Source organism: Taeniopygia guttata, chromosome 5 (genome assembly GCF_048771995.1).
Source record: "Taeniopygia guttata chromosome 5, bTaeGut7.mat, whole genome shotgun sequence".
NCBI lineage: Eukaryota > Metazoa > Chordata > Aves > Passeriformes > Estrildidae > Taeniopygia > Taeniopygia guttata.
In genome coordinates, this window is record NC_133030.1 from 42454082 (window position 1) to 42480465 (window position 26384).

The 26384-nt window shown below is 45.5% G+C and overlaps 1 protein-coding gene across 1 annotated transcript; it reads right to left on the bottom strand.

Moving 5' to 3' along the window:
- Positions 1-10289: 10289 nt before the first annotated feature.
- Positions 10290-26046, bottom strand: TGFB3 (transforming growth factor beta 3). The gene is made up of 7 exons (XM_030274724.4): positions 25040-26046; positions 19470-19633; positions 18063-18192; positions 16471-16578; positions 15513-15684; positions 14904-15057; positions 10290-12579 (listed from the first exon to the last, which is right to left on the bottom strand). The coding sequence occupies exons 1-7, from the start codon at positions 25752-25754 to the stop codon at positions 12421-12423; spliced, it is 1602 nt and encodes a 533-aa protein (XP_030130584.2). The 5' UTR covers positions 25755-26046; the 3' UTR covers positions 10290-12420.
- Positions 26047-26384: the final 338 nt, after the last annotated feature.

Sequence of the window (26384 nt, forward strand, 5' to 3'; positions counted from 1 at the left end):
ATGAGAGTCTTCAGAGATTGGATTCAACATCCTGTTTGACCTCTTTTCTTACTCCGCTTTCCCCTGTCTTTTGTAGTTTGTATAGTCAGTGTTAAGAGATCATTCAAATATGTTGACAAATAGATAGTGATCAACCCAAAGGACTGACAAAAGAAACTGCATCAGAGGGGAAAGGTGTTTTCTCTTGAAATGATTATGTTCATATTCACTCTTGAATTCCACGTATTTTATGTCACTCAAGACCCGACAAATTGTGAGAAGGTTAAATAATTGTGTTCGTACCTTATTAGTTTCACCATCACTCACTTCAGGCATGAATTCATAGGACGGAACATGCTTTTTTCTATTTCTGGTACACTCACGCATGTGACACACTGAATACATCACTTGTCTGAAGTGCAGCTCTCTGATACAGCTGTTCTCTTCCTTAGCATCTTTCATTTCTATTAGACAGTCACGATCACGTTCGCTTTCTTCACATTTTTGCTCTTGATTAGTGAAAGTTTAGTTGCAGAAATTGTTACTTCAGACTTGTGCACATTCTTAGCAGCTGTGGGCTTCAAGACCATAGGTCTGTCTTCTCCCAGCCTACTCTGCTATGCATGGTATTGGCTATCCAATACCTCCAGCTCAGTCAGAGGGGCTATTTCCATGTAAGATTGAGCTTCAGTAAATAACAATTCCATTCCTTTCTTCCTCCCAAAGGATCTGAGTTATCCTTATTCCGCTGGGCGTTATGTACAGGATTGAGTAGCTGTAGGATATACATCCTTATGGATCTCTCATCTCTGCTTCTTTTGTTCTCTAGCTTGTGTGTTCAGGTTATCACAGCCACTGCTGAAAACTGTAAAGAGGTTTGTAGGATAAAGATTTAGTTAGCTCAGGAAAGGTGATCATCTAATAGGAATAATTGCCAGAAGCAACATTCTTACATCTTCGTAAGAAAATTACCAATTAGTGTTGGCTTATTATGAACACAGGTGAATTGTTTTGTCAGCTTTGCCAGTCTGACACCCACTCATTTTGGGATAATGATTTGAACTTGATTATAGACATTTTTCTTGAACTTCTTTGCATTGCATGTTAGATATAGCCAGCCCCCACATCTGTAACTGTGATGACTTAGTAGCAGTATATTAAATATCCTGTTTCTGAGATTTTTTAAATATTCAGTAAAATGCACAGTGCAGTCTAAGACCCTTAATTTGAAGGGATGAATTTTGTCAGGAGAAGTGAGGACTTGCATCCTTTTGCCTGAGAAATTTTTTCTCCTGCTTCTGACAAATAAAAAAAAAACCAACCCAGGAGTGTCAAGACTGGTCTTTTACTTGAAGCCAAACACTTAGACCTTGAATTCCTGTTTATTCTCAGGATGTGCTCAGCCAGAGCATTGAATGACACAGCAATATTGTTTTGTGTTGAGCATCTGCTGATTCCATCTCTGAACACAAATGCTGATACACTGGGAACATGTGCAATAGAGAATCAGGAACAAATTCTAGAACAAATTGCAATTCCAGGCTCTTATTTCTTCCATTCCCCTGTATTCTTCAGCCAGGAGTCCATCTGTCTTTGTGCATGGTGGGTACTGTATACTGAAAGGTAACATGTATTTTGTCTCTTTGCAGTTCTGCTGCCTCCTTTATCTGTCCCTTTCCATAAGCCTCTTAGTGCTGCAGTTAAGAGATTCAGTGGGGAAGCACAGGACTGTTCCCCACTCATCTTGGGAGAGAAGGCAGTTTACAGGAAGTGTTTTCTACTACAACGGAGGGAAGTAGAAAAGTAGACCATTTTGGATATGTCACAGTTGCACAAGGGGAGTACAGTTATATGTGTTCCTCAAGTGTGGTTTATTTTTTCTCTATATTCATCAATGGTTCTGTCAGAAGTGTCCTTTGTCACCGCAAGACAATTATTAATAGAAAGCCTCTACAATCATTCAGCATCTATCTCAGTGGTGACAGTGAATAATGTAATCAAAGGATCCCCCTCTTCTGTGATGTTTGTATCACTTCTAAATTACTGAGTCTGTTCTAGTGATAGAGAATCAGGCTTGTTAGGCTTGAAAGCAGTAATGTGCACATCAGAGTCCTGGAGGCTGAGCATATGAAGAGTTCATACAGCATTTTGTGCTGTGTTTTAGGTGATGAGCATACCACGGCATAAAAATTAAGGGCAGGGATATTAAATTCTCTCCTTTCCAGAAGAGCTGACTTGTGCTCAATAAGTGAAGTATAAAGTTTCCTTTTCACATGTTTTATCTTGACCTTTAAAACAGCCTCACAAGGCATGTGAGTGCCATCAATGGGAGATCATGTTGTGACCCTAGACAAACCACTTAGTCTTGGATGCCAACAAGATATACTGAAATTTCTATTCTCAAGACTAGGTATGTTTTTGGACAATCATGATTTCTTGGAAATGCTCCTTACTATGATGCCTGCAAGGTCAACAGATGTATCTCTGATACTGGATCCACATTGTGGAAGGAAGTTTTGATATCAAGACCTTTTTTTACCAATAGGAATCTCAGTGCTGTGCCTTTTCCTCATAACAGATACTCTCCATATGCATGGAGTTGAATGGCTGGCAGTGCTAGACCATTCTTCTTTACCTGAGGTGGCTTTACAGAACAGATGTGGATTCTCAGCATGCATTCTCTAAGGCCTGTACCTTCTACTAATACAATGCTTCCCGTAATTTTGGATTATCTGCTGAAAACAAAAGTAGTCTGTCTCTCATTTTATTTTTTAAGATTTTCTTGATAAAACTGCCAAAGACATTTTACCTCAGTCAGTTCTATATTTGCTGATAATCCTGGGCTCACTGTTTGCATCTGAATGAGTTATTTGCTGGTGTATAAATAGTTGGATTTTTTTGGTTGCAGTAGTTGGCTGATTGATCCTCTTCAAATTATTTCCTTTCTGAACACATTATTCTCATAGTTCTGTCATAGGTTTCTTCCAAAAGAAGCTTCCGAGTTTTACTTAAATCTGGGGCTGGACTTTTTTTTTCTTCTGGAACCTCATATTTCTAGAGCTGAGACATCCTTGTTTACACTAGACATCAGAAGAACCTTATTTAACTTTACAGAACTGAGATTGCTTATACCAACAGCTTCACATTCATAGTTTTCTTCATGCAGGAAGTGGTTAATTGGAAAAGAGATGAGCAATGCGTATGTAAGGGAGAAGTTGAAAAAGGAGTAGTAGTTCACAATCATGCCCACTAAAAGTAGGAGTATCAAATGAAGCTAACAGATACAAGTTTCAAAGAAAAAAAAAAAAAGTCGGGGGAGATAGCTTTTTTCCCTCAGTATGTACTTGACCTATGGAATTTATTGGAACAAGATGTGAATACAAGAAAGAGTATGTGGTTTGAAAAGACAAGTAGACCAATCCATGAAAAAGTAATATGTTAGGGCATATTAAATATTAAAACTGAAAACCGGGAGGTTTCTAAGACTTTTCAAATTACTATTCTGGGGAAGTCTCACAATTGGCTGTTCCAGTTTTAAGCTTGTGCATCAGGCATGTGCTGCTGACCTGCTGCTGTCCCACAAGAGCTAGACTAGGTTGTCTTGCAGTCTTGACTTTGTATAGGTTTTTTTATTTTGAGAGTTGCAGTACAGGACAAAGCTACTTTCATGACAATGGCATGTTCCACCAGAATTCATCCTGTGGTCCTTGAGTTTTCTCAAGAAAAGTGTCTGTTGCTGACATATGCCAAGTTGTCACATGCAACTTGTGTATGCTTTCACCTGGCTGGGGATTATATATTGCTGAGGCTTTCAGAATGATGAAACTTTTAAAAGCATGTAAGGGATGCCAAGATCCACCTCTAGACAAATTGGGATTTTGGAGGAAAGTAGATTGCTACATGGAACTCATCCATAATATGATCATTGTAAATGATTAAATATGGGAAAAAAAGCCCCAAAAACTTTTCACTAACTGAAGCTTTTCAGTTATCTTTTTCATACACATTTCACTTGCCATCTTTGTTTTCTGAAGAGCTTGAGTGCTGAGCACCTTCAAGGTGAATGTGCACAACCACAGCATGTCTTAAGGAACCTGGTAACTTGTTCCTTCCCACTTTAGAGCACTGCTGTCCTTTTCCAAAGAATGAAGTTTCCCTGTTGACTTAGATGTGTAGTTAGGAAATGCAGACTGATCTCAAAATTGTTGGGTTCTGAGTCTTCCTCTGCAGTTGTAATGCAAGAGGACAGCTCCACTGAACTGAAGGTGACAAGTAACACCAGTCTGCCCTGAGGAGTCTGCTCTTTTAACTTACCAAAAAAGGATTTTATTGGCCCTCATTGAAAAGGAGTTTTCACTGCTGTTTTGAATTAAAAAGGAAAGAATCACTGATCACTGTGGAGATCCTGGTATGAAGCCTTTGCCAGTGGTATTCAGTGAATCATAGTGGTTCCCAAGGGAAAAGACTATACTTAACAAGGCCTCCTCTCTACAAGTCCACGCCTACAGCACAGACAGTGAGCTTGAGAAATCTTCTATTCTTTGAAAATAAGTGGCTTCTTTATCTGACCTATCAGACAATTCAAATTTGCCTTAAAAAGACCAAATTGGCTGCAGTTGTTAAGGATTTAGGGGCTGTTAAAGGTATGTCTTTTATTAACAAAATTTTTATCATTTGTTTGGGCAGGTGAAAGAGATGCTGTTATCTCTAAAACCAATTTCAATACTGTATTTGACATTTTGCCTCCTGCTGTTCTGGGGTGAGCAACAGAAGACAACTCCAGAACATTAATTCAATTTGGTGCCCCTGCAAGAATATTTTATGAAGTCTTATTTTACTGTAATTATAGTAATGGTAGCCTCCTTCCCCCCACACAAAGGGGAGACAAGTTACAATACTCAGTTATGTTCTAAAGTCATAAAATCTCCCCCCAAAATATTTTGGGGTTACTGAGCTGATCCCTACATCTTGAGTGTTATCATGTCAACAATCTGGAGTGCGTTTTGAAAAGTTTCTGTTCTGACAAGTCAAAATGCTTGACTGTCATCACTTCCTCATTCTACTATAAAACTGTTTTTTTCTGAGTCTAGGGAAGAAAAATGACAAGGGATTTTTTCTGTACTGTTTCCAGTAATTATTGTATAGGATTTACCTCATGTTTTTCATGTGGTTTTGCCTTATATATATGATCTTCTGAAAAAGTGCTGTGTTAGATATATTTAATATAATATATTTAATAAACCTAGGATGTCTTAATACATTCTTCAAGGTGCAGATGGAGAGTTGTGAATCTGCTGGGAAGCTTTAGGCATCGCATTGGTGCCAGTACTTACATTACTAATGCTTCCAGTTGCATGATGCTTCCCTCATTCAATCTGGGCTTGTCTTCCTTCCTGAAAGTATTTTCTCCACTATTTCTAATTCCAGAAATTCTATGTGGAATCCCCTTTGTCTGTGATATCAACCTGGATTTTTCTTTTCCTTATACACAGACCTACAAAATTCATGTCTCCATATGTGTAGTAAAACTTTCTTTTGAAATTAGCTAGAATAAAGATTGGTAGCTCCCTCTGCCAAATGGTGGCCCAGGTCTTTTGAATGAAGGCAGGTAAAATTGACAAAAATGCAAACAATTTAAAATGTCTATTCAGCACAATGTAACTGCTGCCACACTATGCTTTCCTGAGATTTTATTGCCATCTATTTTGTTTCTCATTGTTCATTCTGCTTGGTTTTTTTTTTTTTTCCTTTTTTTTTTTCCCAGTTCTTCAGATTAGCATGACAGAGCACATAGCATGGTAGTATCTAAATGAGATCTTCAGATCTTGAAGCATACGTAGAGATTTTTGTACCAAATCTCCTCTGAGGGGGCAGACTTCAAATTGTGTCATGCAAAGCAGCTTGTTGCAAGCTGGATGTCTTTCAGAGACTCTAGTTGAGAGTCAGACTGTCTGCTACTGCCTTCCTCTGCAGGTGGAGTTTCTTACAAATCCTTAAAAACAGTGTATTTCTCCCAAGCATCTAGTCAACCTGTAAGAGGATTAGAGCACTTCAAAAGGCCAAAATTTTGTTTCAAGAAAGGGCTAGAATATGGTTACCATGACATTCCCCAGTCATTATACTACATGCATTGCACAAATCCTGTAAGATTTGCCCTGGCTGCACAGCAAATCTTTGTTTTGTCTGCTTCCTGAATAGGATAATAACTTAGGAGAAAAAAATAAATCCTTCCTGAAAAATGGCAGGAAATATGGTTTGATATGACCCAGCTGGTTTCTCTAATCAAGTGATGTATATGGACTGGCCATGATATATTATTATAATGCCTCATTTCTGAATCTGGTGAGTGAGTATCTAAACAGCTAGTGAGAAATAGCTGTGTGTTGGCAGACCAATAAAAGGAAGTCCACTTCACTTTCTGCAACACACCTAATGCCTACATGTTAATTTTTTTATTGGCCTCATGTGTACAGCAATGAGGTATCTTCTTCCTTTTCTTCTGTCACACCTGAAGGATGGGTTGCCATCTAGGGGGAGCTGGAGAAACTCAAGAAGTGGGGCCATGAGGTTTAACGTGGTCAAGTGCGAGGTGCAGTTAGGGTCAGGGCAACCCTGATATCAACAGGGGTTGGGGATGGACAGACCAGAGCAGCCCTGCCCAGAAGGACTTGGGGGTGCTGTGGGTAGAGGCTGGACATGAGCCAGCCATGGGCACTCCCAGCCCAGAGAACCAAACGTGTCCTGGGCTGCATCCAAAGCAGCGTGGGCAGCAGGGCCAGGGAGGGGATTCTGCCCCTCTGCTCTGCTCTGCTGAGAGCCACCTGCAGCTCTGGGGTCCCCAACAGGAAGAGCAGGGAGCTGTTGGAGCGAGAGCAGAGATGGGAAACCAAGATGATCGGAGGGATGGAGCACTTCTTCTATGAAGACAGAGTGAGAGAATTGGGTTTGTTCAGCCTGGAAAAGAGATGGCTTAGGAGTGATGTGAGGGAGTACCTGAAGGGAGCCTACAAGACAAAAAGAGACTTTTTACAACATCATGTAGTGGTACAACAAGAAGGAATGGATTCAAACTAAAAGAGTAACTTTTGATTAGATGTTGGGAAGAAATTCTTTACTGTGAGGTTTGTGAGACACTCAGGTTGCCCAGGAAAAACGTGGATGCTGGAATCCGGGGGATGTTTAAGGCTGGATGAAGCTCTGAGCAACATGGTCTAACAGAAAATGTCCCTGTCCATGGTAGGGGGTTGGAACTACATTATCTTTAAGGTTCCTTCCAACCCAAACCATTCTGTGATCTTTCCTAGTCAGCTAAGTGGAATGAGAGGCAAAGAATATCACCCTTTACAAAGATAATAAGCCTCCTGAAGGAGGGAGAAATAAGTCTTTGTCTTCAGAAGGTACCGCTTGGTATTGTTTGGTTTAAGTTAACCAATGGCAGCATAAACCAGCTTAGGGGACAGAGTTTCTGCCTGGAAGCTATTCATTAAGTCTGTAGGATGTGGGAAAACAATAATGTGGAGGGGGGAGGAGAGGAGGGGAGGAATGGTTTGCCATAAACCACAGCTGTAAAGAAACCATTATATCATTAGATAGAAGGGTCCTTATTCCTAAGTGTATTTTTCATTAAATCATAGGCCAGTACTGGAAAGGGCCCAGCTGCATGGTTGAATGCCTTCAGACCATCTCTGTATCTTTCTAAGAAACCTAGCCCTATATAAGGGTGTTATAAAGCAGCTAAGTAACTGAGATCTTTAATCTTGGAAATTGGTCTTTCCTGGAAACACAGTGACATCCAAAGTGCTGTACCATACTCTTTCTGTAATTGTGGGCATAAATGGCATCTCAAATGCATTACTGTCATTTAGAAAATGGCAATTATTAATTAACAGTTTTCACTTGCTGTATTTCTTGTTGATACACCAGAATTAATTTCTAAGACAATCTATTTCATAATGACTAAACTGTCTCATCTCTTCTGTGTTGACTTGTTGCATGATAAAGGATCTTGCATTTGTATCTGAAGCCTCTCTTCAAGAGAGGACAAGAGACACTGAGGTTTGTTGTTTCCATCTGTCACTTCTGGAACTGCATAAGAAGTTACTGCATAAGAAAATACTGGTAAAGCAGAGATCTGAAAGTCTAGGTTTTCTTTTACTAAACATAGTAATTTTATACAGCTTTTGACCAATATTTTCTACTCATTTTGAATGTAAAAAATAATAGATGTTGTTTTTAAAGAATTAGAAGGCATATTTGCATCCTTGCAGTAGATACAAATTGCGGCTGTTAATTCTAAACCACAATTAATGTAGATTATAGGCTGCCAATAAGACCACAAAGTAGTATAGTTTTCCAAGTGTGTAGATACCACACTGTTGACTCTATATGTATTGATCATGTATTTTCATGATTGACTACATTGCCTTTCAATCACCTATTAGAGAAGACAAGCCAGTACTATAGAGATACTCTTTTGTATGCCACTAGAAACACTTGTAGTGGGCAAAAAACCTTTTCTGCACAGTGGAGCTGTCTCTAGAGTTGCATCCTGGTCACTGTGATACTCAACCTGCCCTGCATTGGACTTGAGAATATATTGAAGACATCTGCCTCCTAAGACATTGCAGTGGATCCTCTTCATGGGACGGCTGTAGTGATTGCATTTACAAAGAAACCTGAGCCATACCTCCTGTATATTTGCTCTGGTGAGGACATTCTAGTCACAGATAAGGAAAGCTTCAGAGCAGCACAGAAAGATAAGAAAAGGATCTGTGAACTCAGAAAATTAAAAATTGATAGCCACAACAGAGAGATATAAGACATCCCAGGACCCAGCAGAAGAGAGCTATAATATTGCTAGAGGAGTGCACAGGTATGTTTGTCTTTTATTACTTTTGGGCACAGTGCAGCTTTCTGACTGAGTGTATTGATGTCTGTTGTTCATCGAGCAGCATATCCCAGTCACACAGTGGTAACAGGGATGGGCTTTATGGAAGTGCAGTGGGATTGCTAAAGAACATCCAATTCAAAGTCCAGAGAACAAAGACTCATTTAGTCTGCAAAGACCATTCTTTGCTGAGGTAAAAGTGTACGTTCTGTACTCACTGAAGCAGCATTCCTCTCAGAGCTCTACTGTGCACTACAGCCTAAAAACAAGGTGTTCAAGTTCAGGTCTAGGCCTTTTGCATACTATAATAGTTTGCCACAGAAAAACAGGGACTGCACAGATGGTTGTTTGATCATCTGTATAGGATCTGCCTTATGGCACTGCATAATAGGTTTTTTTTCACTCTTTGTAACCATTGATCTTTGTTAAAGCTACAAACTGTGCTGGGATTGTTTTCATCATCTTTGTTTGTTTCTGAAAACAACAAAAGAGAACTGTTGAGAGCTGTATTCAGTGTTGGCAATGAAGATCTCACTTTTTCTTTCCCATTGTCTTCTTCAATTTGCTAGCTAGTAACAGCCCTCTGCCTTCTCACACAAGTGTCCTGAAACATTTTGGTACACTGTGCCCAGGAGTGTATTTAATCTGTTACTAAGCCCCATGTAGCTAGTATAGTTTGTTGCTCAATTATAGCTAAAACACCCCTAGAAAAGTTACTTCAGTTTTAAGAAAAAGAATTCAGAGCCTGTCTCACAAATCTAATTCTCAAATGTTGCTACAGAAATGGAAGGCTGAACAGAAAAGCAGTAACTGACATGTGTTTGATGTCAAAAATTACTGTTCCCATGAGTATACCTGTGTCTATACTGGTTGGACACCCCAGGACTCTTCACCCCGATTTTCCATTGCCGTTTTGTCTCCTTTGCCAAGAGGCAAAAGGCTTGGTCTTCCTGCTGCCCCTTCCTGTCACTGAGGAGCAGCAGTGAACAAGGGCTAATAAGACAGTCCCATCTCAAGGGGCTGCCAGGGTTAATCCATGGGTGGTTCCGATGTGCTCCAAGTGCCACACAGAACTTTGAGTGTGCAAGTGTTCTAGCTCAGCCCTTTGCAGCTCCTCCTCCTTGCTTCCCTGTTTATTAGCAAGGATGCCCTTCAGTTGGATGGAGAGCAAAGCCAGCCCAGGGCTCAGGAGGAACAATGACCAAAGAACAGACTGCAGCTTGTAAACCAAAACCTCCTTTGAGGCTGCTACTAAAAGGAGATCAGAGAGAATTCCTATGCCAATAGGCATCTGGATTTCTCTCTCTATATCTCTCTCTCTCTCTCTCTCACACACACACACACACACACACACACACACACACACACACACACACACACTCTTGTAGCTAGTGAATTTCTGGCATGTCTGTCAGCATGGTGGTGTAGTTATAATGCATTTATTTGCTCCCTCCCTGGGCAGGTGGCAGGGAAGCCTGGGCATTGAGAAGTGCACAGGGCACAGCAATACAGCAATACTGTAGTGCTGCAGGATTGATCAGAGCTTTCATCATCACACCAATCACACAGGTCAGGGAGCCCCAGAGATGAAAAGGATAAAGCACTGGGGAGTGCCTCTATCGGGGCATCTATGCCCTGGCCAAAATGGCATAAGGTTGGCAGGCTGCCTTCATTGACCCACCCTTGCTAACCTCTATCCAGCTGGTGATGGTTCAGGAAGGGCTGTTTATGGTTTATTAAGACATTTGAGTTTACACTGTTTGGCAGCCTCACGTGAGCTATATGGAAGCAGCCACTATTGTGAAGGGCTTGGTGGAAGAACTGGATTCTGAGCTGACCGTGGAAAGCCCTGGCCACAAGTGATTAATGAGCTAGGTGTCATTTTACACTCAGTTGCTGGGTACCAGGAACTGGGAGGAGACAGGGTGGAACCTCTGCGGTCTCTAGAACAGGACTTTTAAGTAGCTGTTTTGGCAAGTCAGAGACAGCCTCTGAGTCTCATGTGGCATTCAGCACCAGAGATTTTTACTTCTGGGAGTATCTATGGCTGCAAAAGCCCATTTAAAGGACTACATTGATTTCTTGCCTGGGCAGCATCTGTAATTTTTTATGAGCATGAAATCAGTACATGAGAGGAAGGGTGTGTTATTTACCTGGATGTACAGATCTGTACTGGCAGACCATATATATCTTCAAATGGACATAGAACATTTGTCAGCTGTGGCAACTGCATTGTCTTGGATATTTAAACAGTATTGTTGAAAGTGTTTTATGTTTGAAGGGAGCTTTATATGAATCTATAAAAAGCAGATGCCAACGGTGATGTACATGTCTGAAGGACTAGGTTGGAACAGGGCACATTTACACCAGGTACAGTCTGAGGGTAATAAGAAATTTCCATTTTGGAATTTTCTTGCTGACCTAAATTCTATCTGTTCTTTTGAAGAAACATTTTGGAAAGGGTAAAAATTTTACACTGAATATGCCACAACAGTAGCAGTTTAAAACCAGCAAATCATCTAACCCTCCAACAAAAAACTTCCTTGTGAAAAAATTAGCATCTCCCCCCACCCCCCCCCAAATATTTATTTTTTACAAAGTTTTTGAGATTACTATTTTTTAAAGTCTTGGCAGGTGAGACCAAGTTCAGGTCATCATGCAGAACAGGTGGAGAACACCCCAAAGCACCTCACAAGCCCTAACAGACAAGAGGTCCTCAGGGTGTAATCAGATCACAAATGAATAGGCCCAGTATTCAGGTACCCACAGATGCTCCTGCTCTGACCGCAAAATCATCTCTTAGGAAAACTCCAGGGAGGTAAGAGAGCTGAATGGAGACTTCAGTCCCTCTGAAAATGGACTCAGCACCCTCTTTTCTTGTATTTGCCCACCTTTGGTAGGCTAACGGGGAGCCCTGCAGTTTGCATTTGGAATGCAATAGCCAGGATCTGTCAACTGAACTTAGCAGTTTTGGCAGACACAGTTTCAGCTGCAAGACTCCAGGAGCAGAGCTCTGAGGGACAAAGTCTTAAGTGTATCTCTGAGCACTTCTCTTAGCAGCTTCCCTGCTTGGTGCATTTTCTTTCTCTAAGGAAACCTTCAAAAATTCCTCCTACAGGGAAAACCTTTAATACTTCAGGCTAATGGGGAGGGCTAAGGTCTTAAGATAGCTAAAGCAAGAATAGAAAACATCTCCCCTTTTCCATTCTGCCTTTCACCTGCTTTCTCGTTCTCTTGCTTTCCCATCTCAACCACCCAGCATTCAAATACACTGCAGTTCTTCCACATTATCCTTTTCTTCTGCACCAGCTGTCCAGCCATTTTGGAGAGTGTGGCCTTTGTGTCACCAAAGTACTTCCTAGAAGGAACATTACACTGCCAAGACGACCAAGGAGTGTTCCAGAAGAAATCCCCAAGGGCTGCCAAACTCTCAAGGTTTGGCACTTGGCCCTCAGCATGCGTAGTCTCTGACCCCCAGTTCTCTGTGTTAGCCTGGGAGCAGGAGAGTGGGTGCTGACAGTTTTTTCCTTGGCTTTGGGTGGCCCAGGGGCCTTTCAGCTGCACTTGCAGGATTTCACCACCATGTTGGAGAGCTGCTCCACTTTGGGGGTCCTCCCGACATAGTACAAGATAGTGAGTGGCTCCAGGTCCTGGGGAACACAGCAGGGCGAAGCAGATGCCTCAGGGTTCAGCGTGTTATATAAACCCAGCACCTGCAGGAACAAAGTAAATGTCGTGACAAGGTCAGGAATACATTTAAGTTGGTTGAGGACAGGAAGGGGCTGCCAACTCAACAAGTCTCTAGGTGTTTGCACTATACTCATCAGAGGGTATTTCCTTGACATGAGTAATACTCCTACATGTCACTTCCTGATCATGGCCTGCCTCTAAAGAGTCTCATCTGCCCTGGTCTGATTCTTAAGGGTTTTTTGGGGTTTTTTTCCTAATTGTAATACCCTTGCTCTCTGTGACTGATGCCTAAGGGTTGAAGGAGTGCTAGTAGTTGTCTCCTTTCATCTCTAATTTGGTACAGCAGTGTGTCACAATTTTTGCTTTTAACAAGGTTGGGTGTAACCAGCCTGGGGCCATGCCGTCTTGGATTCTATTAAAGAAACCAGAAGAAAGAATATCAGTGCTGCTTATTTCAACCAACATCTCCAGATAGCACTGGATGGATGCCAGTCCTCTCAAGTATCCACAATTCCCTCCCAGTTTTGAACTGTCTGATGCCTTCTCCCTCCACTCCATCCTCCAAGTCATTACACTGCAATACTGGAGCCAGGACAGTGTCCTGTGGGACCCAACTGGATTCCTCCTCCCAGCTGGCCCCAGCCCACAGATGACTGTACACTACAGCCATGTAACCACTACAGAACAGTTGCCACATTTCTTGCCAGAGGTGGCCACTTCTCAGCAGTGAGCATGATCTCACCTGCACTAGTGTGGTCTCTTCGGTGCTTATCTGGTATAAATGACAGAGTCTGGCACACTGTATTTTAACTACTTTACAGTCTTTGGGGATGAGAAATGCTAAGGATACATCCTGTTCTATCATCCAGATCCATGTAATCACTGTTGTTGTGGTAGAAACTCTCTGGGATCCTAAGCAAATACCTCTGGCTGTACCTCAGGATATCATGTGCTCTGGGCCACTACTCAACAGCAAGTTAAACAGACTGGTGAGTTTTCTTTTCATTATGTCTTTCCTAAGTGGTGCTGGCAAGCTGTCAGCAGCTACGTTGTTCTGAACTTTTCTTTGATCACTTCACTGACCTTAACGCTTGCTCATTTCCTTTCTTGTTTAAGATCATTAGGAGTCATTCTAAAGTCTCCTTTCTCTCACACTGATTCAGTCCAGTTACCTTCTGGAGAGCTTCTCAGGACAACCAGATGGTAAAGCTACATGCCCATTACCCTTTCAAAGCTGTTAATTCCCTTGCTTTGTCTTGTGGTTACTGCCCAGCATCTGTTCACTTCTTCATTCCCACAGATCAGCTGTTCCCACTGATATTAGTCCTTGAGCTTCAGTGAACCTTACTGCTATGCAGACTGTCAAGAAAATGTTAGCATCTTTTCTGAAATACCATCCTTACCTAGTTATTTGTTCTTCAGCTGAATCTGCTTTTTCCAGTAACTTTTTTAGTGAAATCTGAAGTTAATTTGCCAGTAAGCTGTTGCATTATCTGGATTGCTGCCTTTTGACTTTTGTAGGCAGAAACACAGGATTTTCCTCTGACTTTTCCTGCTTCAGCAGTGGACTCTCTGATCCTTAATCTGTCTTTTTCTCTTTATACTTCTCCCATGCCTGTATTATTCTGTTACTTTTATTTTTTTCTGCTCTAGCCAGGCTCAGACTTCATCCCAAAGGCTGACCAGAAGTTGTGCCTAAGTTACCAAAAGATTTCTGCCAAGTTTTTACTAAAAAATCTCACTGCCTAGTAGCTTCCTCTCTGCTGTAGGCCAGGTAGGATTTACGCAGCTGGAAAGGATACCTGTGAAAAAGGAGATCTTACTCAGTGGCTGTGTTCACTTCTGGAAATGGACATGGATTTCCCTACACTTTTGAGCTATAGCTGCCCCTTTTGAAGCAGATGGCAGGCACATGCCATTGCACAACAATTTTTCATGACAACCTGGCACAGAGTGTAGAAAAATCCTCTGTCCAGTGCAGACTGCAGGAGAAATTTAGGGAGAATATAATTACCAGAACTGATGTTTGATGTGAACAATTCAGTTAATACTATGGCCACTGCCAAGTAACTGCCCTAAAATCATCAGTCCTGCTGTTTCACATCTTTTCTAAGAGACAACAGTATCTTTCTCCTCAAGATTTGCCTGAAAGCAGACTCAGTACTGACTCCAAAGCAAGCACATTTTCCCTGCTGAACCATCTAGGCTTTTTTCTGCAGTTTCCTTGAACGTTTTTCACAGATATTGATCGGAACTGCTTATGCTGCTTTGAAGAGACTGGATATTGATCAGACTTAAGGAGGAAGGGGCAATCACGGGCTCTGGCAGGATAATGTACTGGACATACCGTGCTGTGAGTGGTGTCTGCGCTGCGAAGGTACGGACAAGGGCCTGAACAAAAGTTCGCAAAGTAGCCCTTAGGCTCATGGACCCATTTCCAGCCAAGGTCCTGTCGGAAGTCAATGTACAGAGGACGCACACAGCAGTTCTCCTCCAGGTTCCTGAAACACAGTAGTGAAACACAGTGAATCTAAAGGGGGGCCTTACATGCAGTTGTGAGATGCAGCTTCCTGAGCAGGAGGACAAGTACCAGCAGCACTGGTGGGACGTGGTGGCTGCGTGTGCCAAGCGCCCGGAGCAGCACAGCCAGGCAGCGGTGGCAGCTCAGCAGCCGGGCACCGCTCGTGCTGCTGGCTGGTGGCATTCCCAGCGCCGCTGGAGACAGACTGGCACGGGGCTGCTGCAGGGCCCCGCCCGGCCTGTGCTCCTGGAAGGTGCTTGCGGGTCTCTTTGAACCAGTGGCTCTGCCAGAAGCACACAGCATCTGCTGGACTGGCCAGTGGCCCATCTGACACCACGGTGACCCCCTTGGAGGGCTCTGTCTTTTCCGGTGGCATGGGAGTCTTGCCAGGCCTGCCCACCTCAGGCGTAGGATCTGAGCAGGCTTTGCACTTACCGGAAACAGTAGTTGGTATCCAGGGCCCGTTTCTTTCTTTGGCTTCCCAACACAGGGCTCTCCAGTCGATGTGGGGGTAACATCATCAAGATGAGGTGGGGATTATGCAAGTCCTTCTGCTTCTTCAGGCGTCCCAAGTCCCCACGGCCATAGTCATCCTCACTGTCAATGCCTTTGGAAAAAGAGGATCCACAAAGAAGAAATCAGCATGGAAGTAGAGAAAGCACCAAGACCTTTCAATTTAACACTCTCATGCTTGTTCTTGAACCAGGTTCATGTCTACTTATTTTTTCCCTCACAGAGACCCCTTTATTTGTGGTGAATTTGACTGTTGCAGGCCTGAAATAGAGGCTTATGGGCCACCTGTTTTACCATTTGCAAACTGCTGGTGGGGCCATTAATCCATCCCACTCACTCCTGGCTTGAGTCCCAGGATAGGCAGGAAGATGAATGGTTTAAAGAAGATGTCAGATAATTGGCACTCTGCAGAATAGCCTCAGAAATGGAGCCTGTGGGGCCAGTGGCTGCTGCCCAGGGCTGCAAGCCAGGAGGTTCCTAGTTCTTAGGCCAGCCAAGCCACTGACTCTCTGAGCCACCTCACACAGGATGCCTAACTTCCTTGTGCTTCAGTCACACTTAACTGGAAAGTAGAGCCTCTGTGGAAATCTGAGAAGGCATCAAGTTGAACTTCCCAGAGAGACACTGAAATATAAAATTACTCCTTTCTGCAGACATTCATGCAAACCCACCCAGTCTGCTCTTACTTCTTTTTGTAACCTATGTATATGGTGGATATATCCATATAAATGAACACACAACCCCAGATGTGTATGGTTTAAGACAAATGTTACACAGTGTGAAGTACTTGAATACACAAAGCAAGACTTTGTTTTTTTCTTTATATGCTTGAGACTTTCCCATCCCCAACAGCCCCTGCCTAACCCAGCTCTTTTATCACCTTTGAACTTGATCTCCAGGACTTCATGCAAATTCTCCAAGATGTCCCCATTGGGCTGAAAAGTATGGCAAGGACAGTGTATGCTAATTTCCAGGCCAAGATTGGACTCTGCAAAAAAGATAACTCTGTGAGAAACAGTCTTTCTCAGCTGGGATAGCTCCTGGCATAAGGAAGTTTTACACAGCTGTGCTAACTCCTAGACAATGGAGTCTCAAAGTCAGGAGTGTTATCAGAGTTGAGGAACAGATGCTGCCTTGGGAAGAATAGGAAGAAAAATCCACTAGCTTCACCTTTGCCAAAAGCCTTGCTCTAAAGGGAACTTTCTGGAGAGGTAAGAAGGGTGCTTCTTGTTACTTTTTTTAGGCTATTCAGCATCCAAAAACATTTGTGAGCTTCAAGGAGCCTCCCTGAGAAAACAAGTATTTTGAATAGCTGGCTTTTGGTATCTTAAATCAGTTTTGCTATCCTTAGTACCTATTATCTGGCTTCTGCTTAGTGTCTGAAGGAGAAATCTGAAAATAAGCAAGTTGGATATGGACAAGTAATTTTACTGGAAGCATTCTTTCAGCAGCTGCAACCTTCTGTTTTATTGAACTCCTAGCAGTCTAAGTCACACAGAGTTTCCAGAGGCAAATCTACTTTCATAATAACTTCCTGGACCAGTCATGCTGTGTGGGCCTGACTACAGGAACATAAGACTCTTATGAAAGCTCTTTTTTTATTTTGTACCATGAATTAAAACATCTGGCTTCCTGGGGCATTGACAAGGTGCCTAGCACCTTTTTTCCTCAGCACTGTATATACACGCTCTGTGATGTCTTGTCGGCTAGTGTGCCTGCACAGAGCTTGCTGCAGTTCCAGCTCTGAGCTTCAGCCATCAGGACACTACTTAGATTGCTTGAAATAGGAGGAGCCTGCAAGCTCACAGCTTACCCTTCCAGGGAGCAGCTGCTTGCCAGTACCTGCATTCCAGTCTTCAGTGGCACCTAGCTTCTATCTGTGAGGCCAATCCAGCTGTGAGTCACGATGCCTTATGATCCAGCTGTGAATGGGGTCAGTGTTCTTGCTGGGAACTGCCCCGTAACTATCTGTTGGGCTGCCCAGCGGTGGCAGAGGTATGTTCTCTGCAGTGTTAAAGCCTCCAGCTGTCTAGGTGTGTCAGACTCTGGTATTTCCTCACCTTTATACCTGAAAAGCTGTACACAGCTAAATAAACCAGGATCCTTGCTGCTTTTTCCCATACTATATTTGCCCTAATTCACATGAAAATTTAAGCAAAGCATTTGTCATTTTCTGTGATCATTTAGGCAAACAGAGGGGGCTTGGTTGTAAAGAATTTCCTCCAAGGCATGAATCCTTGTTCTGACTCAGCCCACGGAGCTACATGTTGCGGCCTCCAGGAGAGAGCCAGGAATATGGCAAATGTCACACATTAAGGAAACTCTCTGGAGGAAAGCTTGTTCTCAGACTGAAACAACATGTCCTCTCTGTGAACCAAGCTCCTGCAACAAGGGGAGCAGAAAGATACTTCTGTGAATATTGATCCCCATTTCTATGGATGCCTTGACACACAGTCCAGATAAGACCCCTACCTCTGTGCAGAAGCCACTCACGCACGGTCTCGGTGACATCGAAGGACAGCCACTCAGGGGAGCCTCGTGTCTGCACATTCCTGCCACTGAGGTACCGCTGCTTCGCTATGTGCTCATCTGGCCGAAGGATCTGTGTCGGAAGGAGTGGTAGAAAAAATCAGCCAATGCCATGCAGAAGGAGGGGATAGCCTTTAGTCTTTTCTCCCACAGCTTGCTAAAAACTAATTTAGAAAGTTGGTCTTGGCAAGTGAGATGCCAGGAATACCCTGGGTCAGGTGAGGACATGCTTCACAACCAACTTGAACTCTAGAGATCTACACAGTCCTTACTTCTGTGTCCTAAGCAGCTCACCTCTCTCAGTTCAGAATTGTTTAGGGACACACATATAGAGACAGAAGTACACAGCAATTCATTTATTGGATGGGTTTGTTTTTGTATACAGCCATGGAATATGGATCTGGATTTCAGAGTAGAACTGCCAGTGGTAAATACAGCATCTGGCCACAAATCACCTGCCCAGGAAGCCAATTTATTGAGTTCTCACTCAATTTTCAGGTGTCCTACACTCCAACTTTTCTCAAAACACACCAGGGCTGTTCAGGTTTGGAGACCTCTGCCTCTGCTCTGACATCTTTTTCCACTTCCAGACAAAAAACCACAGCACATTCAAGGTGTTCCTTCTTGCAGACCCCAGGTTGACTCCACAGACCACTCAGCCTATGGAGAAGCTCTGAGAAGCTTCATCTGGTGGAGAATTGCTCTGACCTTTGATGCTGGATTCCAGGAAGTCCTCAAGAAGTACTATCCAAAGACAGTTTTAGCTGCACTCTTATGGAAAAGTGGGCAGACATGAGCCTGCGGGAAATGTGCTGCCTCGATGCTAAGCTGTATCATTAGGTGGTCCAGTTCAGCCTGTTACCACTTCCAAGCCTGAACCAGACCTTATTCTGTCAGTTCATAGGTTCAAAGAAAACTCCACATAAGTACCTGGATTAACAGGTGGCCTGAACTGTGCTTCTGGGGAGCTGTTGCTGAAGGGAATATTGAAAGTAAGTGCTGTTTTTCTAGTAAATCATTGACAAGACAGAGAGCTCCATCCATTGAATTAGCACCAATTGTGCTACAACTGTCAAAGGAATAAGATTGCCAAGGGTCCTACAGGTGATGTGACAGAAGGGTCGGAGCTCCTCCACTGATGAGGGGTTCCCCTTCCAAGTGAAAAAAGGGCAGCACCACATTGTAAAAGGAAAAGAAGGTGACTGTATCACTGTGTATGGTGGAAGAAGCTTGGGTTACAGCATGCACTTTCTTCTCTCTTCTATGGCTCAGCACATATCAGCTGAGACAACCATTGAGGAGTCACACTATCTGGGCACAGACACTGGGGAAGATGGCAAGAATACTCACCTGGAAGAGCTCAATGCGCTGCTCACTGCGTTTGGAGCTTGGGTTGGGCACACGCAGCACCCGAAACTCAGCCCGGAATAGGTTGGTGCTGTTCTTCTCTGCTGACGACACATTAAAGCGGAACACATTGGAGGTGACACCTTTTGGACAAATGCCCAACTCATCTAGGAGAAAAAAAATATAGAAACACTGAGAACCACATCTCTGAGGGGCAGGATCTCAAATAAATATAGTCTGAGAAAGAGCTTTCCAGTAGAGACTTGTCATTCAAACATCTAGCCACCATGGCTACCTAGCTCAAGATAACACTGGATGAATTCACTCAAATTTGGTCTATGTTGCAACATTTTGCAAACATTCCCACTACTGCCATCATTATTTCAATGCCACAAGATGAAGAAACAGTAGAGAGCAACCACAGTATGTTTATTATTACGTCTTCTAACTGCTCATCAAATGTTGCTAATACTCATGAGTTGGGTGCATCCAAAATGACAACCCATGGGACAACCTCACTTGCAGTTAGTGGGGCCTATTCCCAACAGCTAGGATGCTGTTATTCTGCTCATGACGGAGATGTGAAGCTACATACAAAGTATGTATGATACAAAGTGATCCCATTGTTGCTGAGTCTTAGTTTTACAAATCTTGACATTGCCTCTGACAATGGAAGCCACCCAGTGTCAGAAAACACAAAGCATGATGTGTCAAAGACTCTTCAGGGCAGTGATTATCCAATGTGTACTGAAAGAACTGGGGTTTAAAATTAGTTCTCACTCATGAACTGGAGAAGAAATTCATTAATAGTACTGGGCCTGTGGACATCACACACACGAGCGGGAAATAATACAGCAATTTTCTGCTTCCATGTGTATCTGCTGAACAGAGAAACCCATTTCACAGATGCCTCAAAAGAGAGGAGGTAAAACCTTTAAGGTCCAAACCAGAGTCCTCAAGAGCAAGTAACACTCTCTTCAAAGGGACCATTTTGGTTTCATGGAAGTCTTTGTTGTTGCTATCATTTCTCTCCTATTGACCTTGTTAGCCTTCAAGGCTCTAGCATCATGAAAGCTTTCTGCAGACAAGATACACCAGCTCCTGCTTTAGGTCCACATGCAAGTTTGTTTGCAGCCCTGCAGAGCCTCTCAGACTACCTCTGACTGTTGTCCAATGCAGCAGGAGGATCTTCTATCTGCTAATATTTAAGTTGCTTTTAAACAAACGAACAGAAAGAAACAAAAACTATCACCTGTTCCCAGACATGGTTCCAGCCTTGACAAATAGGCTAGAAGCCCTAGTTGGAACAACCTTCAAGTTACATTCCCGAAGTCCTGCAGACCCCTCTTTTGATCCCACCATCACTATCTCCCCTGAGAAACAGCTGAAAACAGGATAGTGTGAAACAGCACCTGAGTGCAGAGATTCACCTCCCATGCCAAATTCTGATTTCAGCAGCACTGATGTACACTCATATCAATGGAGATTAAGGTTTTCCTCTTGTTCTGCATAAAAATTCAGCAAGCAGGACCCTGCCAGTTTTCAAGGATGTGTTTTTAGGGTGCTGAAATTTTATGCAATAAGCTAATAACCAGATGCTGACATTGGGCTTTAATTGGAGGAGTTTTTGTCGGTAGTACTACTGAACTGAACAGCATTCCCATACAGGAAAGTCTCTAGCTGTTATTGAAGAGGTGGCTGTTCATGAATCCCAGGAGACCAGATCCCAATGCAGGCATGAGCTGGCCTACTCAGCCCAAAAACCCTGCAACACAAAGAATAACCCCAGCCACACACAAACACCTGCTTGGGGACTCCAGCCCTGTGACCAATTCAAGGTTTGATGCTGCAGAAAAGCCCAGCAAAAACCCAAGTTCTCATTAAGTGGCCAAAGACATCTTCCTAGCTAAAGTCTAACACTGATTACTGTTCTGTGTCCTAGACCTTGGCAGATACTGTATTTCAATAGCCCCTGAAGCTGCTTTGCACATCTAGCCCTATTAATAGTGCTGTTAACAGCCTGCCCTTTCATTTCAGACCTGACTGCCTGGCCGTAAGGGGTGTCCCAATTATCATTAGAAATCCCTTTTTTGCATCAGACCACTGGTCAGTCTAGCTCAGTATGTTTCCAACAGCAGTGCTTTATCTGACAATCTATTTAGAGGCTGCAAATATGGTCCTACAGCACAGAACTGATGAGCGGCAACTAATGTGTTATCATCTCCTTAATGTTTTTGGCTAAATTAGACAACCACGGTGATAAGACATTACATTATTGTAATTCACCTGCTGTGAAAGAAAGCAAGCCACATTGCTTTTTACCTACTTCACCATCAAGGTGCTGGTCTTGGGACACCTTTCCAGTGAAAACAGTAAAAAACCCCCAAAAAGCTTTCTTTTTCCTTCCCTAAAAGTGTCACATTCCCTTTGTATCCCAGGAACAAGCCCTCTGTGGTGCAGAAATGGAGCTACGTTCTGTGTTTCACTCTAAGCCCTGGGAGGCTAGAGCCTGTTTCTCATAGCATGGGGTTCAGGATAGAGATCTCACTCCCAGAAAACTTGACAGCTTTGGGGCAAAGTACTTTTTTTGCACGAGGTCACAGGCAAAGAGAACAAGAAGATTTTTCAGGGAATTTGGTCCAGACCCAGCTGAGGTGTGTTAAGCACACTGGAATCCAGACCTGTTCACCACCAGCACAGAACAAAGCCTGGAGGCAATATTCCTGCAAGCTCTCCCAGTCCACAACTCTCAGTGGCAGTAACCAAGCCTGGAGACCAGGGATCTGTGACACCCTGTGCCAGGCTATGTCTGATATGACACAGACTTGCACCTGGACCCAGCTATTACTGTGGAGTCGATGCCCAGGGCTGTTCACTGCACCAGTGATGAGACCAGTAGCCTCTTTGTGTGGGTAGTGTGATAGAGACAGCAGGTTCTTTTGGGAGCTTCCACTTTCCTACCACTGCTCTAAGTGAGGTGCAGGCTCACCACATGCTGCTGGATCCAGCATAAACAGCTGTTGTTTCCGGCAAGCCCCAGGAAGGCTGATGGCTGTGCAGTTCAAATTTGATGAGAAGGAAGGGTAGGCTGTTTGTGAGCAGGTATTGCCTCATACTGTATTATACCCCTGAATCACCAAGGTGTTTCATACCAAAGCTGCGTAACTTTAGAGAAAAAAGTTGATCCATCTGCAACTCTTCAGGTGGCAGGTTTGGAGGCAATAGATGCTTGGCCCTAGTGACCCATGACTTTAATTGCCTTGTCTCTCAAGCTGCCTTGGAAAATGGCATCTGTTTTTCCTTCAGGAAGGTAAGCAAAAAGCTTTTTGCAGGACTGTTGCAGATGCTTCCCAAGCTCAAACACAACCAAGTGAGGTCTGATCCACGTGAGTTTTATGAGATCCCTGATGTGAATGGCTGGTCAAAAGTAAGTTATTCTCTGAAAGAAAATACCTTTTAATTCAGGCAGTGTACCTGAGAGGCACAGGGAAAGAGACCATTCCATGAGTCACCAAGCAGCTCAGAGAAGGGATGGAGAACTTGGCTCTCCTGCCTGCTATTTTTGCTCCTCAGCTTTTCTCACTTTTGAGCTTTGCATCTTTGAAAAGTATGGGTTCTCTGAGCCAATATAACACTTGACTAATAGTCTGGAGCTAGAACAGTTTGTGTGAGTGCACACATTTCAGATTTGTCTGTATCATCACTGCAGTTCCTTCAATGGAGTAGTCCTCCCCTTCCCCCCCCTGCCCCCCCAGGAGACTGGCTTTGGCTCAGAACATGCTCTTAGATCACCACCTGGCACAGTGACAGAGTCATGGGAAAGTTGAACAGCAGCCACTTCTGAAGATGTGGGGCCAAATTCAGCCATGGTGTAAGCAATGAAACTCCCCAGGTTTCAAAAAAAAAAAAAAAAAAAAAAAGTATGTCTCTTGCCACAACAATATGTCTGGAGCTAGTCTCCCCCAGAGTGACGAAATTACAAAGTTCCCTCTTTCTCTGGGTGGTAGCATCTACACTGCCCACTCCCAGAAATTTAATCTCAGCACTACTTGGTCTTTCGAACCCACTGTCCCAGTGTCCTACGGGGACATGGGACAGGATCATTCCTTTCCTCAGGAATTTTCCCAAAGCCACAATCTCTACTCATCACTCCTTTTCATGCACTGTTTCTTCATTCCACTTTCCTCTCAATTTTAGCCAAATCCACACCCCTAACTTTATTTGCCACTGTTGTGCTTTATGTTTTCCCCACTTCCTTCCCCCCAAAAAATGCTAGTGCATAGTGTGGCTGTACTATTTTGCAGACACATGTTTTTCCCATATGTTTATAGTTTCACAAATGACATTTCAGTAGGTCAAAAATGCTGAAATACAGGTAAACTTTGCACTTTCTGTTCCTTGAATCTTGGTGTCGCCTGAGCTAAGAGCTAATCATACAACCATATGGAATGCAGTCTGCTAGAGATTAAGTAAAATTTGTTACATTACCACATTGTAGCTTATTCCAGCTCATCATATGTCAAGATTAACATAAACCTGGCAGAGTTAACTGCATTCTGAGACTGCCTCCACCAAGTCACAGCTCCTCCCCAAAACTCCTGGTGTTCAAATCTTGTCCCCAGGATGGCACAACTTCACAGGAGAACACCCTGGATAGTGGTATGACTGCATCTTCCAATTCTAAGGAATCCTAAACAAACCAAAAAGACTGCTTGTGCCTACATGTGCTCAGCATCTGCAATCTGCTTTGAGTTCATGTCTGCTCAGTCTCTGTCTTTTTGTCTGCTCAGCTTCTGCACCTGAATCTGTTTAGTGTCCACATCTGGGCCTGCTCATCATCTGCTCCACACCTGCTCAACATCTGTCACGTTTCCTCAATGCCTGTGTTCACTTGGGGGTCCCTTTGGCATCACTGTCTGCTTTACACCTGCTCAGTATCCTTGTTGTCTCCTCCTCGCTCTCTGAACGCTCACACTATCTGAGTAACACCTTCATCAGTGTCCTCCAAGCAGCAGTCACTTTAGCAAGTACCTCTCCACCTTCTCTAGTGCCGCGCGGGTGCTGCACGGACCGGACAGTAGCGTATTTCTGCGGCAGGCGCTGGAGCTTCAGCAAGGAGGAGGCCGCCTACCTGCTGTCACCCAAACACCAGACCTGCGCTGTCTCCAGCCCGGTGTGCAGCATTCACGCCGCCACCCGCATGGCTTCCCCTCCCCTCCTTGTCCTGATGACAAGGCTCTAGGCACGGGCTCTCCGCTGCCGGCCGGGGCCCGGGCCAATGCCGCTCCCGGACCCCACCACCCACCGTCCCCACTGCCGGCCAAGCCCCGCGCCGTCCCGCCGCTGGTCCGAGCGCCCCCCGCCCCGCGGCTCCCGCTCACCTCCGTACCCGAGCGCAGCCAGGCGGAGACTCGCCCCCGCCCGCCTCCGCCCCGCCGGGGAAGCGGCCCCTTCCGCGGGGGCCCGGCGCCCCTCGGCCCCAGCCGGCTGTCCCTCCCCCGCGCCCGGGATCCCGGGCAGTCTGCCCCGCGGGCGCGGCAGCTCGGCCGGCACGGGGGGAGCCCCGCACTTACTGTGCTCAGGGAGGCCCTGGATCATGTCAAATTTATGAATCTCTTTGGCATAGTATTCGGACTCGGTGTTGTCCTGAGAGCAGCTCTCTTCCTTCTCCTCCTCCATCTCCTCCAGCAGCTCCCGAGTGCTGTTATAGAGGGCCAGGATCTGGTAGGGCACATGGGCCGGCCCCACGGTCTCCGGCGGGCTGGTGAGCCGCAGCTTGCTCAGGATCTGCCCTCGGATGGCCTCTACCCTCTTCTTCTTGATGTGATCCAGGTCCAAGGTGGTGCAGGACGACAGCGAGAGGCTCACGGTAGCGAAGCTCAGCAGGGAGAGCAGTACCAGAGCCCTTTGCACGTACATCTTCATGTGTGAGGAGGCGGCGGCGGGGGCCTCCGGGAGAGACCCCCGAGCGGCGGCGAGAGGGCGCGGGGGACCGGGCGGTTTGCTGGCGGCAGCCTCCTCAGAACCCGCAGGCTGAGGCTTGGCGAGGAGGTGCATGAACTCACTGCGCCGTGCGCGACTCAGGACTTCCAGGAAGAGCTGGCAGCGCTCCGCAAGGAGAAGCGGCAGGCGCCGTGCCTCGCCGCGCCGCGCTCCTTCCCCATGCGCCGCCCCGCGCCCCGCGGAGCAGGGGGCGCCCCGCCGCGCCGCGCCGCCGCACGTGTCAGCGGCCCGCGCCGCCCCGCCGCCGCGGGGGGAGCGCCGCGCCCGCCCCTCTCGCTGCACCATTCATGCCCCCGCCGGGCCCCGCGCCCTACATCGCCCGGTGCCCGGCCGTCGGCGCCCGGGAGCGTGGCACCGCGGCGCTTCTCGCCCAGCCGGGAGCGCTGCCACCGGGCCGTCCGCTGCGCCCGCGGGTTCCGTTGACCGCCGTGCCCTGGTCCGTACACCGACACCGCTCCACACCGGCCCGCCCGCGCACACTGCCGCTCCCCCGGCCCCGACGCTGAAATTTTATACCTCCCTCCCATGACGTCCCCGGGACGGGGCTCGGGCGGGGGAGGGAGTTCCAAGCCCGGCCTTCGGCTGCGCCAGCCCCGCGCTAATGGCTCCAGCAGCCGCACAGCCCCCACCGCTCCCCCCCTCCGCAGCCCCCGCCGCCCCCCGCGCCCGCCCGGGGCCGCCTCGCCCCGCGTACCCCGGGCCCCTCGGCGCGGGGCGGCCCCGCGCGCCCTCCGACGTGGCCGCCGCACCGCCCCGCCGGCGGCGCGCGGGCGCCCCCTGCTGGCGGCACTCGCGCGGCGGCGGGCGGGCCCTTCGCGGTGGTCCGGGCGGCGCGGGGAGGCCCCTCCCGCTTCCAGCTGCGGAATCGCATTAAAAGCCGCTAAAAATACCCCGAATACTTTCCTGATGTGGTTT

Bases quoted from the DNA above. Each gene is read 5' to 3' on its own strand.
- TGFB3 (XM_030274724.4), bottom strand. From the start codon at position 25,754: ATGGTGCAGCGAGAGGGGCGGGCGCGGCGCTCCCCCCGCGGCGGCGGG. The intron at 18,193-19,469 runs GTGAGTATTCTT...CTTCCGACACAG, and splicing joins AGCGCATTGAGCTCTTCCAG to ATCCTTCGGCCAGATGAGCA. The intron at 12,580-14,903 runs GTATGTCCAGTA...TTGTTCCTGCAG, and splicing joins CAGACACCACTCACAGCACG to GTGCTGGGTTTATATAACAC.